This window comes from Protomyctophum parallelum (genome assembly GCF_964188405.1).
Source record: "Protomyctophum parallelum genome assembly, chromosome: 3".
NCBI classification, from domain to species: Eukaryota; Metazoa; Chordata; class Actinopteri; order Myctophiformes; family Myctophidae; genus Protomyctophum; species Protomyctophum parallelum.
The window spans coordinates 15,549,390-15,570,264 of record NC_139698.1 but is presented as its reverse complement, the minus strand read 5'-3'; the positions used below and the strand labels follow the sequence as shown (position 1 = coordinate 15,570,264).

At 41.4% G+C, this 20,875-nt stretch overlaps 1 protein-coding gene across 4 annotated transcripts; it reads right to left on the bottom strand.

Annotated features, from left to right (window-relative positions):
• Positions 1-840: 840 nt before the first annotated feature.
• On the bottom strand, positions 841-20,606 carry lsr (lipolysis stimulated lipoprotein receptor). Of its 4 annotated transcripts, none has more exons than XM_083762299.1 (11): positions 20,393-20,606; positions 9,594-9,926; positions 8,567-8,686; positions 7,744-7,800; positions 5,974-6,120; positions 5,035-5,235; positions 4,775-4,831; positions 3,770-3,901; positions 3,361-3,676; positions 2,102-2,564; positions 841-1,563 (listed from the first exon to the last, which is right to left on the bottom strand). In XM_083762299.1, exons 1-11 carry the CDS (start codon positions 20,430-20,432, stop codon positions 1,528-1,530), a joined length of 1,902 nt encoding a protein of 633 aa, XP_083618425.1. In that variant the 5' UTR covers positions 20,433-20,606; the 3' UTR covers positions 841-1,527. The 4 variants fall into 4 exon arrangements, with proteins under 4 accessions (XP_083618425.1, XP_083618426.1, XP_083618427.1 ...); XM_083762300.1 differs by having other exon boundaries at positions 3,770-3,898; XM_083762301.1 differs by lacking the exon at positions 7,744-7,800.
• Positions 20,607-20,875: the final 269 nt, after the last annotated feature.

The following is a 20,875-nucleotide window of genomic DNA, read 5'->3' as shown; positions in this document are numbered from 1 at the left end:
GAGAAATACCAGCATGTCCTCTGTTCCTCTGGCATCTGCCTTCTCTCCTGTTTTCTCCCCTCGTCTTACTTCCTTTCTCCTACTCTCTCTCTCTCTCTCTGAGGCAATCTAGGATGGTGAAATCATTTGTTGAAATTAGACTGTTGTGATTAAACACTTGGGATTTATGATTATATTTAAGTGTACATGAACACATGTCCCTACTTTGGTCATAATAAGTGAACATATAGCCGATCTACAAGCTCACAAGGCATTGTTGTGAACTTGTAGATAAGGGATTTTCGAAGAGATTTGGTGTAGACTAGACTGTAGAGGGACAAAAGGAAGAGGTTAAATATAGACCCCTGGAGGTACTGTTCCTGGTCACCCAATATATTGATTCAAACAGATATACTTGATATAAGTAAAGTTGCTACCTGAAAGTAACCCAGACAGCCAATGCAGGCCATTTTTTTTTTTTATTAGGTAAAGGCATGGCCATGGCCCAGTATAGACCGACTTCAGTCTACAGTATTCTCTGTAAGGAACTATACAGAAATGTAAATTAAATATGTAATATGAGAGGAAACATACTCACCTATGGCTTGGATTCTAAATATATCTACATATACCGGCACACGGGACCAAAATACAGGACCCCAGGAATAATACTGTAGCAGGATGGGGATCCAAACAAACAAATAAATACCAGCATATACACACCAAATACTGCTCATAGGCTGTCTATGTACTGTAATAAGACACAACGAGCCAATAGCATTTCATTCCAGAGATGCTAAATAGTGGCATCTAGTGGTACAACCCTGCAAATTGAACAAGTAATTTCACAACAATACAGGCCCATTTATAAAAGCTTTATTGTAAAATGTAGTATATTATATTTAACTAAACATGATTATAAAAAGAGCAACAAGTAGACCGGACAGTGGCGTTTAAAATTGAAACCAAGTACAAAAAAAACACCTTAAAAGCTGAAATACTATTCTATGCAACACTAGCAAAGCTAGAATTCAGAAAAATTCTAGCAAAGCTAGGATCAAATCGATTCAAATGTAGTAATTATGCTAAACACTTAAACCCATGCAGCACGTAAAAACAAATAACCAACACTCTTAAGATTACTTGAATGCCACCATCACACTCCATTCACACAACATAATAATAAAAAAAGAAAGATTCAAGATGGCTGAAAACACAACAGGTGATATTTACTCATCAAGTAAATGCCATTACATTGCGTTTAATCAACCAGACTTGTAGAGTGCAGAAGTGAAATTATTTATATCATAAGGCACTTGTGGCTGCCACAATGTTTTGTAAATTACGAGGAACGCAATAAACTACATTTCTGCTACTCGCACTGCAAATAGATATGTACATATGATAATATATCCAGCATCAATTTGTGATCAGAGTACCTGTCGAACATTTCATATATAAAAAAATTGAATCATCAACATGAACAATATTTACAGTCTGAAGTACACTGGTCTGTTTAGCAGGACAGGTTGTTGACATCACGTTGTTCTACACCACCAGGCTCTCTCGACTCACAGCGCCGTTCTGTAACAACATTGGTGCTGGGTTAGAGTTGGATAACCAAACTTGGAATGAGTACATAAATGACAATTGAATCATGTCAAATGCCTTAAGAGGAAGTCAGCAATTTGTCATACCGTTTCTTTTCAAGGCCAATTTATGCTTTGTGCAACAACGACCAGTATTGAAATGACACGTCGTACAACAAAAGTGAGGTCAAAACGACAAAATGTGTTCTTCACAGGCAAATGACCTGTAAAAATGTATGGTCAGAGAGTGAGTCATGAGTACGCAACATTATATGAAATGTGCGCACATTTCATATAATGTTGCGTACTCTGCTTGGTTGGGAAGACAAAGTAAGTCCTGCATTCACTTTCACTTTATATTTTGTGGCGATGTTGTCGGCAAGTCACAGACAGTATGGAATACTGAAAACTCAGATGTTGTGAGACACGTAGTGTGACGCGTCTTGACACTCAAAGCATAAATTGACCGTCGGCTTCCAATCCACAGTCTACAATAAGTTACTCTGTAGAAGAGCATAAAGCACTCAACTCACCTTGCGCAGGTTGCTTCTCTTGGAGGAGGACACACTCTCGTCTTCAGAGACGTAAGGTGGGGGCGGTGGTGGTGGGAAGTCGTCACGGCGATTAGGATAGGAGGAGGGTGGGGACATGGGAAGGGGCGGGGCTCCACGCGGCGCCCTGCCGCGGTCCGACCGGTCGCTCTCACTGTCCAAGCGCTCGCGGCTCTTGGCCCTCTGCTGCTCGCCCAGTTTCTTTCTCTCCATGGCCTCTTGCAGGAAGCTGTCGTCGTAGGCGTCCCGCCCACCTCTGGCGCCGCCCCCGCCGCCACGCCCGCGTTCTCGCTCCAGGTCCATCAGGTCGTCGCGGCTGCGGCTGCGTTTGCCCTGGAGGCCGCCTCCGCCTCCTCGCCGCCGCTCGTCAGGGGAATAGTCACGCCGTCTGCGGTCGTCATGGTCGTAGCCACTGCGTGCGCTGCTGCTCCACTCGTCATCCGAACTGCATGGTGACAACACACGGTTGTGGGTCAAACAAGAGGTCACGCCCTCTAGGAATACGGTTTAACACAATCTGGTTCACCAAGTCTAACGTAGCAAAAATGTATCCGTTTGATGAAGGCAGATCAGAGTTGGAAAACAAACTCTAATATCTCACAAATATATTTGCAAAAGAATATTAAGCAGTTGGGTTTTTCAAGAATGTGTATAGTATATATGTAGATAGGATTGATTTTTCTCTCTCTTCTGCATTTTTCTTTTTCTCATTGCTCTCCCTCTGTCCCCCGTTCACAAAAAATAATTTCACCCACTTTACAAATCTAAACCTGTGTTGTGACAATAAAGTTGATTTGCAAGATTCTGAATTGCACAATTCGGATGGCTTCAGGCTTTATAGATTGTAAATCATAGCAAAGTACTAAATTGACATTCTCATTTTCTTATGAAGCAAACCACACCTATTCACAATCACTATCACCAAAAACCCAACACACATCTTTGGTAATGAGTGTCAAACAGACAAGTCCCATCATGTTATGCCGTGCTTGCTTAGACCTGTCGTTCTCAATAAGGACCCACATTTTTTACAAGGCTGTTGAAGATGAGATACTATAGAAAGTGAAGCTTCTACTCTTACAAACTTGCACCCACTGGATAAAAGCATTGTCGCACTGGATAAAAGTATTGGCTACATACAGTACCAAATACATCAATCAAATAATTGATGTTAAGGGAGGAGGAAGAATGCTTTTGCTGCAGAATGTAACTGAAGCTTGCGTCCAAGAAAACAAACTCACCCTCTCCTGTGTCTGGGGCTGGGCCCATCGTCACGGCGGTGTGGGGGGTCGTCTCGGGGATAGCGGCGGCCGATTTCATCAAGGTCGTCCATGGAGTGGGCACGGCCGCGGGCCCCCATGTTGCCCCTCGAGGGGCCTCTGTCTCCGTGGCGAGGGTAGTCATCCCGCCGCTGGCCCTGCTGGGACACGCTGCTGATGGTGCTCATGGCTTCGTCATGGTCGTAGCCTCGGGCCTGTGGGGGAGGCTGAGGACGACCTCCGCGACCTCTGGGCTCGAGGCCGTCGTGCAGAGAACTCACTTCACTCATGACGTCCACTAGGAGAGGCAGAGAGAGAAATATAAGAAGAGAGACAGGAAAGAAGGACATAGGGCAGCGATTCTCAAAGTATATTATTTGCGGCCACATACTGCGGTTGTACGGCCCAGAGGAGTCACCAGGTCTGGTTGGGTCCATGTTAGCCAGCTCCCGTTCCATGTAGTAGATGGCACGCGTGGCATTCCCGTCTGGGTCCACTTGGATACGGTATCCACTGCGAGCTGCTGGGACAAGGAGAATCAAATTCAGATTGCAACCTTGTGTAATTGTGTTACCAGTAAAAAACACAAGCACTTACTTGCCCAGTAAGCTGAACAGACACCACCAGATCCCTGTTAAATACTCACACGGTATGTGTCTAATGAGAGTGTGGGCTGTGACAAAACAACAAAAAACCGAATCTGGACACTTTAACTTGCTTAACTAAAACCACTCAGCCCTTCAAATCATTGCAAGTGAACACACAAAATCCAGTCCATAGTCTAATCAAGCACACAATAATTCTCAAAAATAACAAATGTGAAATAGTGCGGAACAGAGTTTGCTCAGCACAGCATTGTCAGTTTGATATGACTTTCTTGAATCAGATCACAGATTATCAGATCAGATTATTAGTGATCAAGGAGACTATATATATATATACCTTCCTTTGAACCACACATTGTTTGGCAGACATTCAATCACTGAAGGGTTTTAAGCTGCAGGTGTGTACATGGCAGTGGATGACAAAATTGTCTCCAATACATCATGTAGGGCCATGCCAGTGAGTGGCTTGATGACAGCATCAGTAAAATGTGCACTGTCATTGGCAATGTTGTAAACAGGATGCTTAGCATTCTATATGGGTTTCATACCTAATGTGCATTATCATAACGATATTATAAAATGCTTCATAAAAAATTACGTTCCTTCCTTGTAGGTAGCTACAAAAAGATGCCTACTGGAGACATTTTTACATTGGATCCAACATAAATCAAGTCAAAACATGGCTTCAATGTAGTCGCAGAATATGCTGTGAAGCATTTGAAAGACAGGATGTAGTACTAGTGGCACTAATAGACTTGGCAGTTTGTGTATGCATTGTCTCAGCTACTCACTGTGGTCCCCGCCGTTGTCTGGGTCATGCAACAGAGGCACCTGAGAGCCTTGTCCCACTGCAGAGACACAAAACCACACAGAAACATGAGTCAGAATAAACAAGGCTCAAAACCTGAAAAGCTCCCAGACAATTACCAGACACTGCTGACTAGCTTCCACTCAAAATATCAGAGTGTACATTCTTTGTTTACTTTTTTACTTTCAACTCTGGCCCTTGTGTTCAATTTCAACTCTAAGTGTGTGTAGTCTGTGTACTCACTTGAGCTGGCTCCATCATATTCACGGCCATAACCGTTCATGGGAGGGTGGCCGCCACCTCCATTGGGCATTGGAAGCAGGGGCATCGGAGGCTGCGACATTCCCCCAGTGTATGGTGGCTGGGCATACATACTGGGGGCATAGAGCGTTGGAGCATAATGACTCGGTATGCCTTTCTTCACTGCTTTGCCTGCTTCATACACTAGGAAAGAAGAAAAAGGTCATGCTATCTCCTGTTAGATCCATAATGGAGGGAAGAGGTATGCGGGTGATGGCATTTTGTCAATCAAGTACAAAGGTAAAAACAGGATAAAACAGATATGACATAATGCTAAGACTGTTCACCTTCTAGGCTCTGTCCTAATATCAGTTGCGCTGCATACTGTACATTTGTAATACAGTTGCTGTGTACAAGGCATGTGGTATGCACTGCAATGTTGATTTGACACACATTTTCACAACACTAAATCCAACAAAAAAGTGAAAAAAGCCACTCATCTGCCGATAGAGACTTAAGTGAGGTGCTGGAGTCACAAAAGTTTAGATGTGAAAAAAATAAAGGGAGGCTCCGCACACTCCAATCTGGGCACAATCGGGCATTTCTTATTGCAAGCTTTCGGTCTATTAAACTTCTTCACCAAACTCCTATCCCTAGGGTATGCGCACGACATCATCATCAAAGCCGGAAATTATGCAGGAATGCCTACTGAGTGTCAAAAAACTACTTTCTGGCCTCGACAGCCCATTCATCCATACCGAAAAGTCCTTTCTGATTGCATTAAACAACATTAAACAATGTTAAACTCACTTTGCATGTTACTTTGCCACTCGATTTGCCACTCGATGTGCCATTCACTTTAAGCATGCGCATACCCTCTATTGGGTGTGATTGTGGGATTAGGTGTGTGTGTGTCAGGGGAGGGGGTGGAGGTCGACTTACGTGCTCGAGGGCAACAGCAGCGCTCGGGACAACAAGGGCAGCTGATGTAACAGCAGCAGGTATGTGGACAGCACTGGCACCAGCAAATCCCGATGAGGAGCAGAAGCAACAGGAATCCCATGACCACCAGCACAACTAACAGCCAATCTGAGGGGAGGTACAGAGTACAGTAGGTGGAGGGATGACACATCTCTAGCCCTATTACTTCCTCTTGCTACGATTTCCTAAAAAGGAAAGACAGTTGGACATGCTGCACATTCAATCATAAACATGTCTTTGCTCTGTATGTGTGTTGCCAATTGCCATGCCAACAACTTGTGATTTTGTTTTCTTTTTCAAAGCCTTTTAGGGAATCTCAATGATAATGATCAACACAACAGAGAAATGCCAGTATACCGTATAAAAGTAGTTTTCCAACCAACAATGCATTAAAGTTGATGTCTTATCTGACAGGATTTCTGAAACGAGTTGTCCTTAATAGAGACAGCAAGCAATAAAGCATAACATATTCCATGAATAGGACAGACTAATTAATCACAGTCTATAATTATTAAAGACTACACTGAGTCATATAGTGCAAGGGGCATGTCATGTTTTCTAAATTGTGGCCTTCTTTTATATTCATAACACAAGCTGTTCTAAACCAAAACCTTATCTACTGAGGTCTAAGTACAAGACCCACACATTGATATTAGGGAGTGGCACTTCTGATAAAAAACATTTTTTGGCCCATGGCATAAAAGGAAACTTGTACATCTTTTGCAATAATCCAAATTGGATTGATAAAAACACGTGGAGTGTTTAGTGTAGTGTAGTACACAATGTAGTGTAGTACGCAATGCAATGTGCTTTGAGCTTTAGTAAAACCAGACAATCAGGTTTGACCTTCCCATTGCAGACTACGGTTTGTCCCAGGGGTGTCTGTTAATGCACATGAGAGTAACTGACACCACCACCACCACTGAACACGAAAAGATAGAATACAGTTATATGTTCTGTTTAATCCTCCCTTAAAATGGTGACTGTTATGGTAGAGTGCAATTGTTCTGCAGAGGAGAATGTACAGGAGTGAAACTGATAAGGAACTGTGAGATGAATGCCCTTGTTGTTACAAGGTACCCACCCAGAGACTGTCCCTGTGCTCAAAGTCAGGCTGTTGTAGCAGACAATCCATATTAAAAGAAAGAAAGAGAATGGAAGACAGATACATGGGAAATGAGTGAGAATGAATAGCTTGTTTTCCTCTCTCTGGATTAAGAGCGTCTGCGAAATGGCTACATTGTAATTGTAAATTGTAATATTTTTCCACATAGATTGGGGTGGAGGCAATTTTACAGGACAACTTTAGTTTTTTTCAACCAAGGTTCATGTTTTAGGTTGTTGTTAGAGAAACTAAAAGGGGAGTATTCATTTACTTTCATTTGCTGCTTTCTTTCGTTTTAGGGATTTTAGCTCTTTTTGACAGGGGGGTATTCGAGCATGGGGCTAAATATGTATTTTTTTACAAAATGTTATGGCGATTTTATTTATTTATTATTTACTATAGTCCTACTAGACCCCAAGAAATACATCTGGCCACAAAAGATCACAGGATCTATTGAATGTAACAAACTGACATATTGAGCGTAAGTAGGGCCACTATTATAATTTATAAACCCGAGTTTCATATATACGACATGTTTACTAATGTTATCACCAAGAAATTGAAACTAATGTGTCTACTATTGGACTAAATATGACTAAACTCTATTAAGGGGCTTGTAGTACTACCTTCCATAACCAGTAAGTCAATGCCAGGCAGGAGGTCAGTAGTATTTGACTTTCTCTCTGTGAAAGAAAGATAAAGCCATAATTACTTAAAGTGCCCCTGTACTGTATATCTATCTGTGCTGCCTACAAATTGTGCAGTGGCACTCAAACCTGTAAACCTCAATGTATTTACCTACATTCATCAGCCTGCAGTGTGACTCAGCTAGCGCAAACACCAAATCCGTGATAAAACAAAACCCTGATTCCTGGCATAAACTCCTCCCAGAAACACACAAATATATGAATGAGGATCAGGTTCCATTCATAGGACGTGTCCACACGTCATAGGGAATCCAATCGACGGATGCATAGGACGCATCCTCAACGATATCAGGCGAGAGGATAATATTTTTTTATTTTTGAGTGAGCCTTTAAGGCCACCGTACGCTTCGCTCTGCAGTCATATTAGCTTCCCGTTCACTAGCCTGTTAGTGCGGCAGAAAGAGGGTTCAGAGTAAAAGCGGCCATGTCTTTCCGGCACCCCAGAGCTCCTATTTTGAAGGAATCCCGGGAATGATTGTGTTAAACGTCTGTTTTTAAGAAATACACCTATATTTTATTTTCAAATGTAAGACTTATTTTCTTCGTTGACCTCAGCCTAACCTCGTTTTTCCCAAAGAAACTTTGGCACGGCATACTACGTATAGCCTATAACAGGACTACACCACTGGTTTCTTGTACTTTATTGATCCCTATGGTGTTCAGGCCCAGCTCTAAGGCCAGTGCTTTATTCAATGGCACTAGCAGGAGAGCGAGATAAATATGTTCTGATGGGGGTACTTACCAAGAACTATTAGCTCTGTAAAATCTTCACCGTTTCCAGTGAGGTCCTGGGCAGACACCACAGAACAGATATAGACACCACTGTCACCCCATGCTGTCTGGGCAAGGTTCAAATCAGCATCTGTGAGAAACAAGAGGAGTGTTTGAACCCACAGCTGAAGATATACTGCCCACTTTGAAGTGGCCCAAGCTATTTCAACAACGGGATTATTCTAATCTTCCAACACATTTTCTCTCCCCTAACCTCGTCCTTGTCCAACTTTGTAAAGGCAATGCTAGTCTGATTATTTTTAATGCAAGAAACAAATTATGTCCTGCTCCTCTATCCCCAGAACCATAATTACTGTCTCTTGGATGAAGATGTCCCAACACTGTCACCTGTCAGAGAGAGGTATTGGTTTCTGACACATTTACCCACAGAAGCACAAGTGTTTCTGAGGTAGTGTGTAGTGACTCTGTAGCCATGTGTAGCCCCACAAGATTTCTTGGAGTATGTGATGCTAAATGGAATGCCCAGGTTCAACATAGAAACAGTTCAAACTGCAGTCTACTTGTCATGATATATATGCATATACAAAATTTAAAAAACACACACATTCATAATAAACCTTTAGTAGAACACAATTCAAGGGTGCAGCACAATGAATTATGTATCTAACTGTATACTATTTATGTTACTAACTAATGCAGAGTGCAGACCCCTGCATAGGCCAGAAATCTTTATTCATCCAGTGTAGAGAGTATGAAAGTGCACAGGAAATTGGATTACCCGCCTTGAGAAAGGCTATGGCTGAAACATCTGATGGTAACATCCATTATTTGTTGATATCAATAAAACCATGAACAAAAGAGAATATTGATTTCTGCGTGTGCACCTCTTTTAATTGTTTTGTGCACCTCATTTTCCAGCCTGCTATTTACATTCTTTCTTGATCGACACAAAAGACAGCTTATCTGCCGTGTTTCCCGTTAGGACCTTCTTCATGAGGATTTTATATCACGCTGCCCAAAATGCAAGAGCCACTCACTGTTCAAGACGCTGATCTTACGTCCCTGGTATTCTGGGCCAAGCGTGACGGAACTTCCCTGCTTGGACACCACAGTGCGCACAGTCCTAAGGTTGTCATTACACTCAATGTTGGCATTATAGTTGGGGTTGTTCTGTGCCAAAACGTTCTCTGCACTGCTGGGGTTCAGTGCAGCCTGGATGGGGTCTCGACAATACGACTTGTACCTCCAGGTGACAACGGGCGGTGTCCCAGTGGCGGTCGTCTGGTAGTTGCACTGGAGGAGAACAGGCTGAAAAAGAATGACAATGTACCTCCTTGTAGGGCACTGTACAGATATGGCCATGGTAGACCCTGGTGGGAAAGAGAAATAGGACAGGTTACAATGAGGAAATACTTAGTTTGTGTTGTTTATTAGATTCTCTCAGAATACATCATTTTAAAGCCCACTGTATTTTAGAGCCTAGGCTAGGTCTGTCCAATATTTGATTTGAACATTGAGCAGCATGGAGTGTTGGAGTTTGGCAGCGCTCGTTGGAAATCACTCAACTGTCCTGCGTACCACCCGTTTCTACATGTCACATAATGCAGGAGGCAGCGAAATGTTGTGTTATTGAAAACAAGCACTTCCAAACTCTGACACTTAGAAAAATGATCAAATGCAGGGCATTTCTTGACAGAAAGTAGCTCATAACGTTTTTCTGTTTCTTTTCTGTTTGGATGTATGGGCTGTCAAGGCCAGAAAGTAGTTTCTTGCCACTCAGTGGGCGTTCCCGCATAACTTCCAGGTATGATGATGTCACAGGCATACCCTCTATAACTGTGCCATGCTGTCATTTTCTCGGTTGATAGACTGAGTCAGTGCGTGTAATGATCAGTAATGACACACCTTTGATTTCATTAGAGCAGCTTGGAGGCAGGCACTACATGTTTTGGGGACTCTTGAGATTCAGAGTAGCACTTAGGACAAGTAAATTGCCATGCGTACTGTAACTGACTTATGGGACAGTATGGGAAATTGAAAAGTTGTGAAGTTGCAGATGGGTGCCTACTTGATCCAGCCAACACCCCACCATAACCACAACCATTTGACATCTGGAATGAGGAATCTGGATCATTCTTGTACAAAACATGGCTACTCACATCCATAAACCTTACCACCATTGATCATTCTAGCCTTGATCAAGACTTTTTGCATATATGAAAATATCAATAAATAAAAATACATATAACATGAGTCTTGAATTGATCGAAGGCTACATTTGATCGACTCCTGTGTATTGATAAAGGTCTATAGTTGCACTAGCCCCATATGTGCCCTCTCCCTACGCTCATTCTGTAGCTCCGAGATGAGGTCACACACTGGGCCCCTCCCACCGCCTTTCAGAAACGGAGCAAGTTTCCGCTATGTAAGTCTCTTACCCTGAGGCCACGATGAATCCAAACGTGAAGTGGACGTGAAGGGTTTACACTAATTCAACCATAACAACGCCCAAGAAAATCCAACTCGGCATTTGAACCGAGCCTTTACGTCCCGCATTTTGACAGTCGCTTCAATGTTTTGCCCACTCTTATTCGTTGTGTTTGTCGCTCCGCATCCCTCGTCCCCATTTGGCAGCGGTGCTCCCCTACCGGTTCGGACGAATTATTACACCAGGTTTCACTGTCGCGTCTCAGGGTTTTCTGTAACATGATCTAACGGGACTTAAATCGTCCCACACGCCCACAGTTTATTACCCTGTTGACCTCATCATCACCGATGTTTCTCAGCTCATTAGAAGACAAACGACAAGGACAACAGCATGGCGTCTATTACCAGCCCAGCGAGTAAATGCGAAAATTGTGGATTGATATTACAAAAAAATGTAAAGGGATACAGCAGAAGACTGCTACTGAATATGACAAGTCCGGCGACATCAAAAATAGTTTTTCCACAATTTTCTCCTAATGAGAAAACATATCTCTGCACGGTCTGTGCATATTTTCTTCAATCCAAGTGCAAACTGAAAACAAGGGGAAAGAAAAGACGATATACAGCACTTCGTTCAACATCAAGAGGATCTCCATCGAAATCAACGGCATCACCCGACCCCAAAAGAAAAACAACCCCAAAGAGAACATTTTCATCACCTCCTGTAACATCACAAGGTTCACCCTCTTGTCCTTCTACTGCATCACCCATCCCAATAAACATCACATCAAACACATCATCTCCTACTCCTATGGAGGGAGAGGTTCCACTTCCCAAACCAGAAGACCTACAAGGCCTACCATGGGTTCCCCTGGGAAATGGACCAAGAGCACAAGCGTTCAGCTATTTACGCAACTACAAATACCTTAACTTATTCAGGACACTTTTTAACATAGAAGGAGCAAAAAAAGCCTTCGGTACCTTTGTCTCACAGTTACTCAAACAAGAGGTAGGCCTAATCTATATTTTCCTACATTTCAATTGATTGTATTATAGGCCTATTACATGTGTAATGGGGGTGGAGGAATATCAGAACTGCCAGTTATATTGTCATTTATTGTCATCATTGATTACTGATTTCTCTGAAACATTTCCTTTATTTATTTTTGAATATCTATTTGTTAATTATAGAGGTACATACTAATGCAAGACAAAGAAGGGCCTTTCACAAAGAATGTTGATCCAGAGGTGATATCTCAATTCTCATGGAAGAAGTGCCTGGAGTGGGGGGAGGGGAAGGCCCCATTTACCTTAAACTGCCTCCAGTCAATGTTTCCCGAGGCAAGACAAGTCGCCCACCAACACCACAAGATTGAAGATAAAAAGCGGAGGTATGATACTTTAATCAAGTAATTAAATATGTTTTGTATAAATCTGATAATGTCATTTAATATAAATTATTAATTTACATGTACTGTTTTTTTCAGACCCTTTACACTGACAGAAGCCCAAGGACTTTTAGACAAGAGGGCAGGCATGGTGCTGTCAATCATCTTGTATACATCTAGCTTGCAAAAACAAAAATTTGTGCAAAGTTGCCTAGGCGTTGAATGTTGGAGGCAGGGCTGCTCTCAAAAAATGTTCCAGACCCTTAACAGTATGGGAGTCAGTCAGAGCATCAATGCTGCTAGGGGCCATGTAGACAGTATGCGCCGTGGCCATGATCACCAGCTGAAGTTATGGAAGACATCAGTTGAGGTATGTAAACATTTTGAACTGTTGTAGCCTATTAAAAAGTACAGTCATTGTGGCCAAATAAAGGAATATTACTCTAATTGAAGTATAAAAAAAACACATAATTAAAATGCATCTATACACCATATTAAATAGTTAGGAAGTTATTGTTTTTTTTTAAACACCTTTAGGTAGTAGTCATACCAATGAAGGCAAAAAGGAAACTGACATTTGGTCCTAGACTGACCAGGGGAAACTCATATTCACTCACATGGGACAATGTGCAGGTAAGATAAACACTTTAATAACTGCTAGAAAACACAGAACAAAGGCAGTAGGCAAATAGTAATATAATAATAATAGTAATAGAAAGTAGTGATATTATTAATAGTATATAACAGTAGTAACAGAACAATGTGTAGGCTAAGGAAGGTGCATACAATTAAGTAAAAACAAAAAACAATCTAGTACACTTCTTTCAACAGTTGACAGCACACGCCAAGCATCAAAGCCAAGGACATGGCAACCGGATGCTTCTTTGGGCACTTGCATTTGCCCACAGAAATAAAGTCAACTTTGGCCATCTTGAAGGAGAGGGTCAAAGGGCAGTGGATGTCCCTCTGCACAAGGTCCTACCATCACCAGAGGTATGTACAGTGTAGCACACACATAGCCACATCCTGTGTAATAACCAAACATAAACATTTATAACATATAATTAATAAATATAAACTTTGTTTCAAACAGGATTATGATTCATTGCGTCTGCGGATGACTGTCTTAGTCAAGCGGGTCCTCGTTCACAATATACCAGCTCTTGAGAAGATCAAAGCTAAGGTGGTGAAACACATTACTCACACCTACACCGAACTAATGGAGCAAAAGAGCACAGTGGTATGTAGAAAATATAAATAATTAATTAATATTTTAAAAATATCACACATTTATTAATACTATGACAATGAGTTGCAGTGCTGGTTTTGGGTCAACAAGTTTGATATACTGGTAGTGTAATATTCTGAATGATATACTTTGGTGTGTCCATATTTTACTGATTTTTTTTTATTTTTGCCTATTAGGTCAGCCTTGGGGTGATCCACTCAAACCCCAGCTCAACAGAGGGAGTCCTCGAAATATTGGATTCCCTTCATACATCTGTGCCAACTGTTGGAGGAAAACCTTACCCGATCCTGTGTTGTGGAGATGGGCTAAGTGTGGAGCGCATGGTCCACTGCCGTGAAGCCAGGCTCAACGGAAGCACTCCTGATTTACGCTTTGAAGGACTCGTGGAAGCTCCACAGGAGTTTCACAAAGACATGGTTCTCCTGCAGGTGAGATGGAGGAATAGTATCAGGCCTATATCATCTATTGTTTCCCATCACACTTACTGCTACACTGTTCTTGTAACTGTTTGTAATATCATTTAAAATTAATATGTATACACAGGACACAATGAACCTCTTATTCGCACAGAGTAGTGCAAGCTCTCGAGGAACATTGTCCAACTTGAAGGGGTTCTTTAACCACAAATCCCTAAAAAAGGAGGTGAAGGCAAATGTTCAACATTCCTGGGACTTCATTGAGGTACAAATTTCTACAATTCTATACTAAATAATATTTAATAGGTAATATTTAAATACAATTGCCAATGTTGATAGTACTATAATCGATAATATATGTTATCCTTATCTCCTCCAACAGTAATTATACAGTAATCGTCATACCATTACCTGATTATTATAACTGCATTATGCTCTCTTTAGTTTGTAACATCGGCATACATAACATTGTGTGCCGCCACAATGCGTGGCATGGACAATGTCGACCAGACACCCGATGGCTATCCGGATGAGGCAGAGGAACAACTGCAGTGGTTAGACAACCTCGCCCAGCAAGTGGTAGATCTTGTTTGGATGCCACCACCACAAGATGACATCAAACGTGTTGCTCTCACTAAGAGGGTAGAAGGCGAGGAAGGCGACGACATCTATCCTTTTTGCTCTTGTGAAGAAGGTTAACTGTCTTTATACTTAAAGATTGTTCATATTTATAGATGTTTCATCTGATTCATTATAGATGATACATTTGTGTGTAAAGATTACATTAGACTAATATTAATTATTTGGTTTATTTCTGTATGTGTATTTACAGAAAAGGATGAGCAAATGGTGCAATGCTGCAACAACTTGTGCAGTTCCTCTTGGTTCCACCTGTCTTGTGCAAAGCCACCACTGGATGCCGTAACAGAAGATGACTGGTTCTGCTGCGATGACTGTCGAGACAACGGAAACTATGTGTACTGTTTCTGCCGCAAGCAACGAGGCGGGACCATGGTACAGTGTGAGCTTGAGGACAAATGCCGGCGAAACGAGTGGTACCACATAGGCTGTTTGAGCCCAGAAGCCCAGCTTGAGAGCAAAGGTAGGGATAGATAGAGCATTTTATTTTTTTCAATTAATTTTTATTGAAGGAAACACAGACAAGAAAACACAACTGACAAGACTATACGGAAAGAAAAAGAAAAGAAAAAGACAAAAAGTAAAAGAAAAAAGGCTGCATTTTTCATATTACAAAAAACATTCAAAGAAATAGATAGAGCATTTGAGACATTATTAATAATAATTATATGAATGGTTTATAATGAATATACAACTTTTCCAACAGGGATATGGTATTGTTCGAATGACTGCCTGTACGGCACACAGGATGAGGATCATGTCCAGAATTACAGCAAGGCAGTGATGTGGGAGGGCCTGTGCCATCTGGCAAGAAAAGACGCTGTCAGAGAGGGCGATGGCACGGAAATGGCTGCATTTTGGAAAATGGACATGCTGAGTTTTTGGAACCGGAAGCGTCCTCATCCAAAATATTTTATCCTTGCCCACCAAATGTTGACAGGTAAGATTAGTAATTACAAATGATAAACTTTGACTATCCTGTTTAACCTGAACGGGAACCCCTTTTGGTGTTTTTAGTATTTTGTTATACTTTAGCTGTTGAAAAATAGCTGATCTACAAGCTCATAGCGCAGCCCCAAGTGCCGCGCTACGAGCTTGGAGATCTGCTATTTTTGAGTGTGAAACTGTGGCGCAAATCTTTGAATATATATTCTTTCAGAGCGAACAGTTTGAACTCAAATCTTTGCTTATGGGGGGGGGGTCCCTGGAACTACATATTTTCAGATGGGGGTCGGCAGCCAAATACATATATTTTTTGGTCTCCTTGACATGAAGATGACTGTCATAGAAACATGGGTGTTTCAGAAAACTGTCAGGATTTAGAAGACATTTGGAGAATCGGCCTCAGGTCTAAATGGGGTTAAACAAGGATCTACTTTTCATGCCCTGAATTATTATTATTCTGTTTTAAGGAATTGAAGGTCACCTTCCGGAGAGACTACGACAAGATATGATTTGGAATCGTGTGGCAAATTTGAAAGGGAAACCAGGCGGCAATGTGGGATTGGATCTCGTGAATGAGTTTCTGAACAATGAGTTCAAAGGTATTTATTTGATTCTTCATTATGCCTTGTATAAATGTGGTCATGTCACATTACATATTGATTATTGTAACCGGATCGTGTTTTCTTTTGTCAGAGATGCTAAAAAGGTCCAGAGGCAATTACACTGACCAGCAAATTGCCCGTTGTGCTGAGCTGTCAGGTTCTTTTGGAAAAGAGATGGACAGGCTCTTTTCTGAGGCTGGATTGGGGAATTTTGATTCCCCAACTCATGCATCGTCTTCACATACGAAAAAGTATAGGGAGGACATAGCCACATTTGTGAAAGAGTTCCACAGAGATGGACTCTTTGAGTACTTACCAGGAAGGTACCACAAGGGCTTCAACACGTTCAAGAACTCTCCAGGCATCCAGGATCCTCAGAAGATGGCTCACCACATGATGAGGCTGGCAGAAGAGATGGATGAGCGTCTGGAACTTCGAGACACCGATGAGTAGGATTTCAAAAAGGTATGTTACACTGTGTTTAATCTGCCAGTTTGAATAGTCAATTACATGTGAATACTTTTTGATTTATGCTCAATTGAGGTAAAATAATTACCTCTTGTGTCACACACACTGCAACAAGCTGATTTGTTGCATGCCAAAGTTAATTCATCTCTCTCCATGCCGGACAAGAAAAAGTACTCCAGTACGCCCTTCCGTATGCACTGTGACTCAGAGGCTCCAATCAAATCCAGCATGCACTTGTCTATGAACCTGGCATTTACTGACTGGGGGTAGATATAAAGCATGGCTTTCCCCTGGAGCCCATCCCTGGCACACCTTCCCACTTCTTGCCAGTAACCCATCAAATCATTTGATGGACCCCAGTGCAACACTTGACGAATGTCGTTAACCTGTACACCCAGTCCAAATGCCACAGTTGCTATTATGCAACGTATGTTGCTGTCTGGCCTTTTGAATGTTTTAAGTATACGGTCTTGTGTGCGTTCGTCGGTGTGGCTGTGAAACATTTCCAGGATTTTCGCTTCCTTTTTGCCCGATCCATCCACGTACATGTTGGTCCCCAAAGCCTTTTTTATTTTCCGGTATTCCTTGGCCACTGTTCGAATAGTTCTTTAATTTATGAAAAGATATGACATAAAACTTAAATACACATCTGTCATACTCAGTTATAATTATAGATTAATTGTACAAGAAATAACATATTAGCATGACCCTACAAAAATGTTTTAATTGCTTGTGATGCAGACATGGCCTACCGGCAGTAGATCACTGTTTTCATTGTATGCCTCCCTGAATCTTTCAGCTGTGCCACCAGCCAAGGCAGTTCCTTTAGTAAGTCCGACGTCGCACATCTCTCCATTGACAGGTGGATATTTTGACTACATAATAATAAAAATCAATGTTTGGCTGCACATGTGTGAATACAAATATTAATTATTTCCTATAAATAAATATTAGTATGTATTTGTGTAATGTGTATTCACATTACATATAGTATAATAGGTTACATACTGTACATACACTGTCTCTGTAGGGAGTATCTGTATAACACAGTGTACTGTTTTTACCGGTTAGATGATGCTGAGATGCACACCACTTCGTCAAGGGAGAGGCCCATGTTCTCCAGAACTTCTGTTCGAAGCTGTTCAGTCGCTGTTGCTGTCAACATCAACACCGGGCACCTCAGGATAATCATGATCTCTGGCACTTTCATGTAGTCAGCTCTGAAAGTTTTACCCCTTTTACACAGACAAAATAACATTCATGTTAATTAATGTTATCTGTATCTACAAAACATGAACAGTATTGTCATAACTTAGACCTGACACGAGATTCTACAAATGTCTTCTAAATCATGACAGTTTTATGAAAAACCTTATGTTTCTATGTCAGTGGTTCTCAAACTGTTTCATGTCAAGGAGCCCCAGGAATTATCAGTATTTGGCAGATGACCCCCATCTGAAAATGTGTTGTTCCAGCCAGGGACCCCCCCAGAAGCAAAGATTTGAGTTTAAAACGTTCACTGTGAAATAATATATATTCAAAGATTTGGGCCATATTTTCACGATTAAAAAAAAATAGCAGGTGCCGTGCTATGAGCTTGTAGATCTTCTATTTTTCAATAGCTAAAGTATAACATAATGCTTAAAACACCAAAAGGGGTTCCTGCCCAGAATGGGTTAAAGCTGGCTGTGAAGTTGGGAAGCACATGCCTTGCTTGCTTCAAGGACATCATCATTAAAATGTGGCTCATTAAGCGAAAAAGGAGAAAAAAAAAAGTAATGAGGTGTTGACTGTTGAAGTAATATTATTGTTAAATGTCATACATACCATGTGGTCATACAGTGCACCTCATCTAGTGCTAGCAGGCATATTCTACCACTCATTTCCCGAATCCAGGACCACCACTGTGGTTGGGAGACACACTCAGGAGAGAGGAAGACAAGTGTGGCCACTCCACCCAGGATCCCTTGTGGAATATGTAAAAAAATAATAATAATCTAGAAATGTACATACGGTAGCTTTTTGTATTTTTTTGTATTTTATTTGTATAAAAGATTTTTATGCTTTTTTTTAATGGTTTGTTAATTTAACATTACACACTTTGATTCAGTTTTTTTTTAAATTGTACATAGGTGGGCTAAAAAGTGAATAAAATGTGTAATTACTTTGTTTTGTTTCTTTTGGCATTTCTCTAGTGATGGCTGCAGCATTTACACCAAGAGACTGCCAGGTGTTGACTTGGTCACTCATAAGCGCCTTTAATGGGCTTATTACCAACACAATGTGTTTGTTTTCACCCGGGTGCAGCTGTAAAATAAGAGTTAAATTTACGAGATTAACGGGGATGGATGCATAGGGTAGCCTATAGGCCAAGAGCATAAATGTATAGATAGATAGTTATAGTGCATGCTCAGCAATTATGCTAAGATATTTATTTATTATTAATGTCAATAGGATAAAATCAAACTTACCATGTCATATATGTTTCCAAACAAACCGAAACATGCACTTTTCCCAAAACCAGTAGGTAAAGAACAGAACACATTTTCCCCAAAAGCAAGTATTGTCAAGATTTTCCTCTGTTCATCTTTCAAGTGAAATTGAGAAATTGAGTCTAATATCCGTTCGATTTCCGTCATTGCAATATTTGTACAAGTTCGACGTGAAAGTGATGTAGATGTATGCAGTGAAGTGAAATGACCATGCGGTATGCGCAGACAAAATTGGTTAAGTGACCAATAATTTTATTGAGTGTGCAGAAACATACAGGTGAAAAATGCATCTGACCATTCTTACCAGAGGAGGCAGTAATGTGCGGATGCGGCCACAACTTCCTTGATGTCTTAAAAACATGGATGCGACTGTCAAAATGCGGGACGTAAAGGCTCGGTTCAAATGGAGAGTTGGATTTTCTTGGGCGTTGTTATGGTTGAATTAGTGTAAAACCTTCACGTCCCCTTCACGTTTGGATTCATCGTGGCGTCAGGGTAAGAGACTTACATAGCGGAAACTTGCGCCGTTTCTGAAAGGTTTCTGAAACGCGGTGGGAGGGGCCCAGTGTGTGACCTCATCTCGGAGCTACAGAATGAGCGTAGGGAGAGGGCACATATGGGGCTATAGTTGCACATAGTAGGACATAGATGTGTTTAAAAGATCTGATAAGTAAGGAACTACCTAATGAACTTAATAAAGTAGGTACTCAGTCAATCACAGATTTTAACTGTCCTGTACAAAAGTACAGGACAGTTCAATACAAGGTCTAGCTGCTAAGAGGACTTATAACCCAAGAAAGCACTATGGCTTCATTGGGGTCCTTCGTATTCAATTAATCTGTACCAAATGTTGGTTTTGTTTTCTTGAGTAGACTATGCTAATCTTCACATATTGTACAACAGTAGGTGGGCGACTGGGACGCCTGGGGCGTATCAGATCTAGGCTAGCTAGTCTACTTGTTGTTGGCCTACACACTCGCTGTGAGTACTGAGTAGGCCAGAGGAAAAAAAAACATTAGCCTGGCTATAATAATAAAAAATGTCAAAACAAAAAACAAAAACATTGGGAAACGAATTTAATTGAATTCTTCTTTAATGATCACCAACATTACAGGAGGCCTTACAAGGTTTCGAGCACATAAAGCATTATCAACAGGAAGCGGGCCCACCCTTTTAGGAGGAAAAAATAAAAGGTTGAGGCCTAGCCTACCTGTTGCCATCAGGACGGCCGCGACCAATGTCCAAATCATTTTTAAATCCACTTTTCCTGGGGGTCCGAGCCGACGCAACTATTGTAAAACTACCAAGAAGTTAATTAAATTCGAATGTCGAAACCATGTAATTTAATGTTTCATGTTCTCAACCAGGTAACTCCATTTTGGGTCTTTGTTTGGCTACTGTCGATAACACTCGGGAGTGTGAGAGTGCTCTGCTGCGCTAGGTCTAACCGACAGGTGAGGACTCTACACACAGGAGGCAGGCTCCATTGCGAAATATGGGTGTGGGTGAAACCTTAGTGTTATTTTGTTTCCAACAGTAGTCCAGAATAACAAGACATGCCTTGTTCTGAAAACAATTCGTAATTACACTAAACTAAACTAATTCCATTCTTTTAACGTTCGTTTCAGTAAAGCGGTTTCATATGGCTGTGATATGCCATCTCCACCTATCGGCGAGTTGGTACGGTCCAGAG

Bases quoted from the DNA above. Each gene is read 5' to 3' on its own strand.
- lsr (XM_083762299.1), bottom strand. From the start codon at position 20,432: ATGATTTGGACATTGGTCGCGGCCGTCCTGATGGCAACAG. The intron at 4,832-5,034 runs GTGAGTACACAG...GTGTCTCTGCAG, and splicing joins ATATGATGGAGCCAGCTCAA to TGGGACAAGGCTCTCAGGTG. The intron at 2,565-3,360 runs GTGAGTTTGTTT...GTCACCATGCAG, and splicing joins AGCCCCAGACACAGGAGAGG to TTCGGATGACGAGTGGAGCA.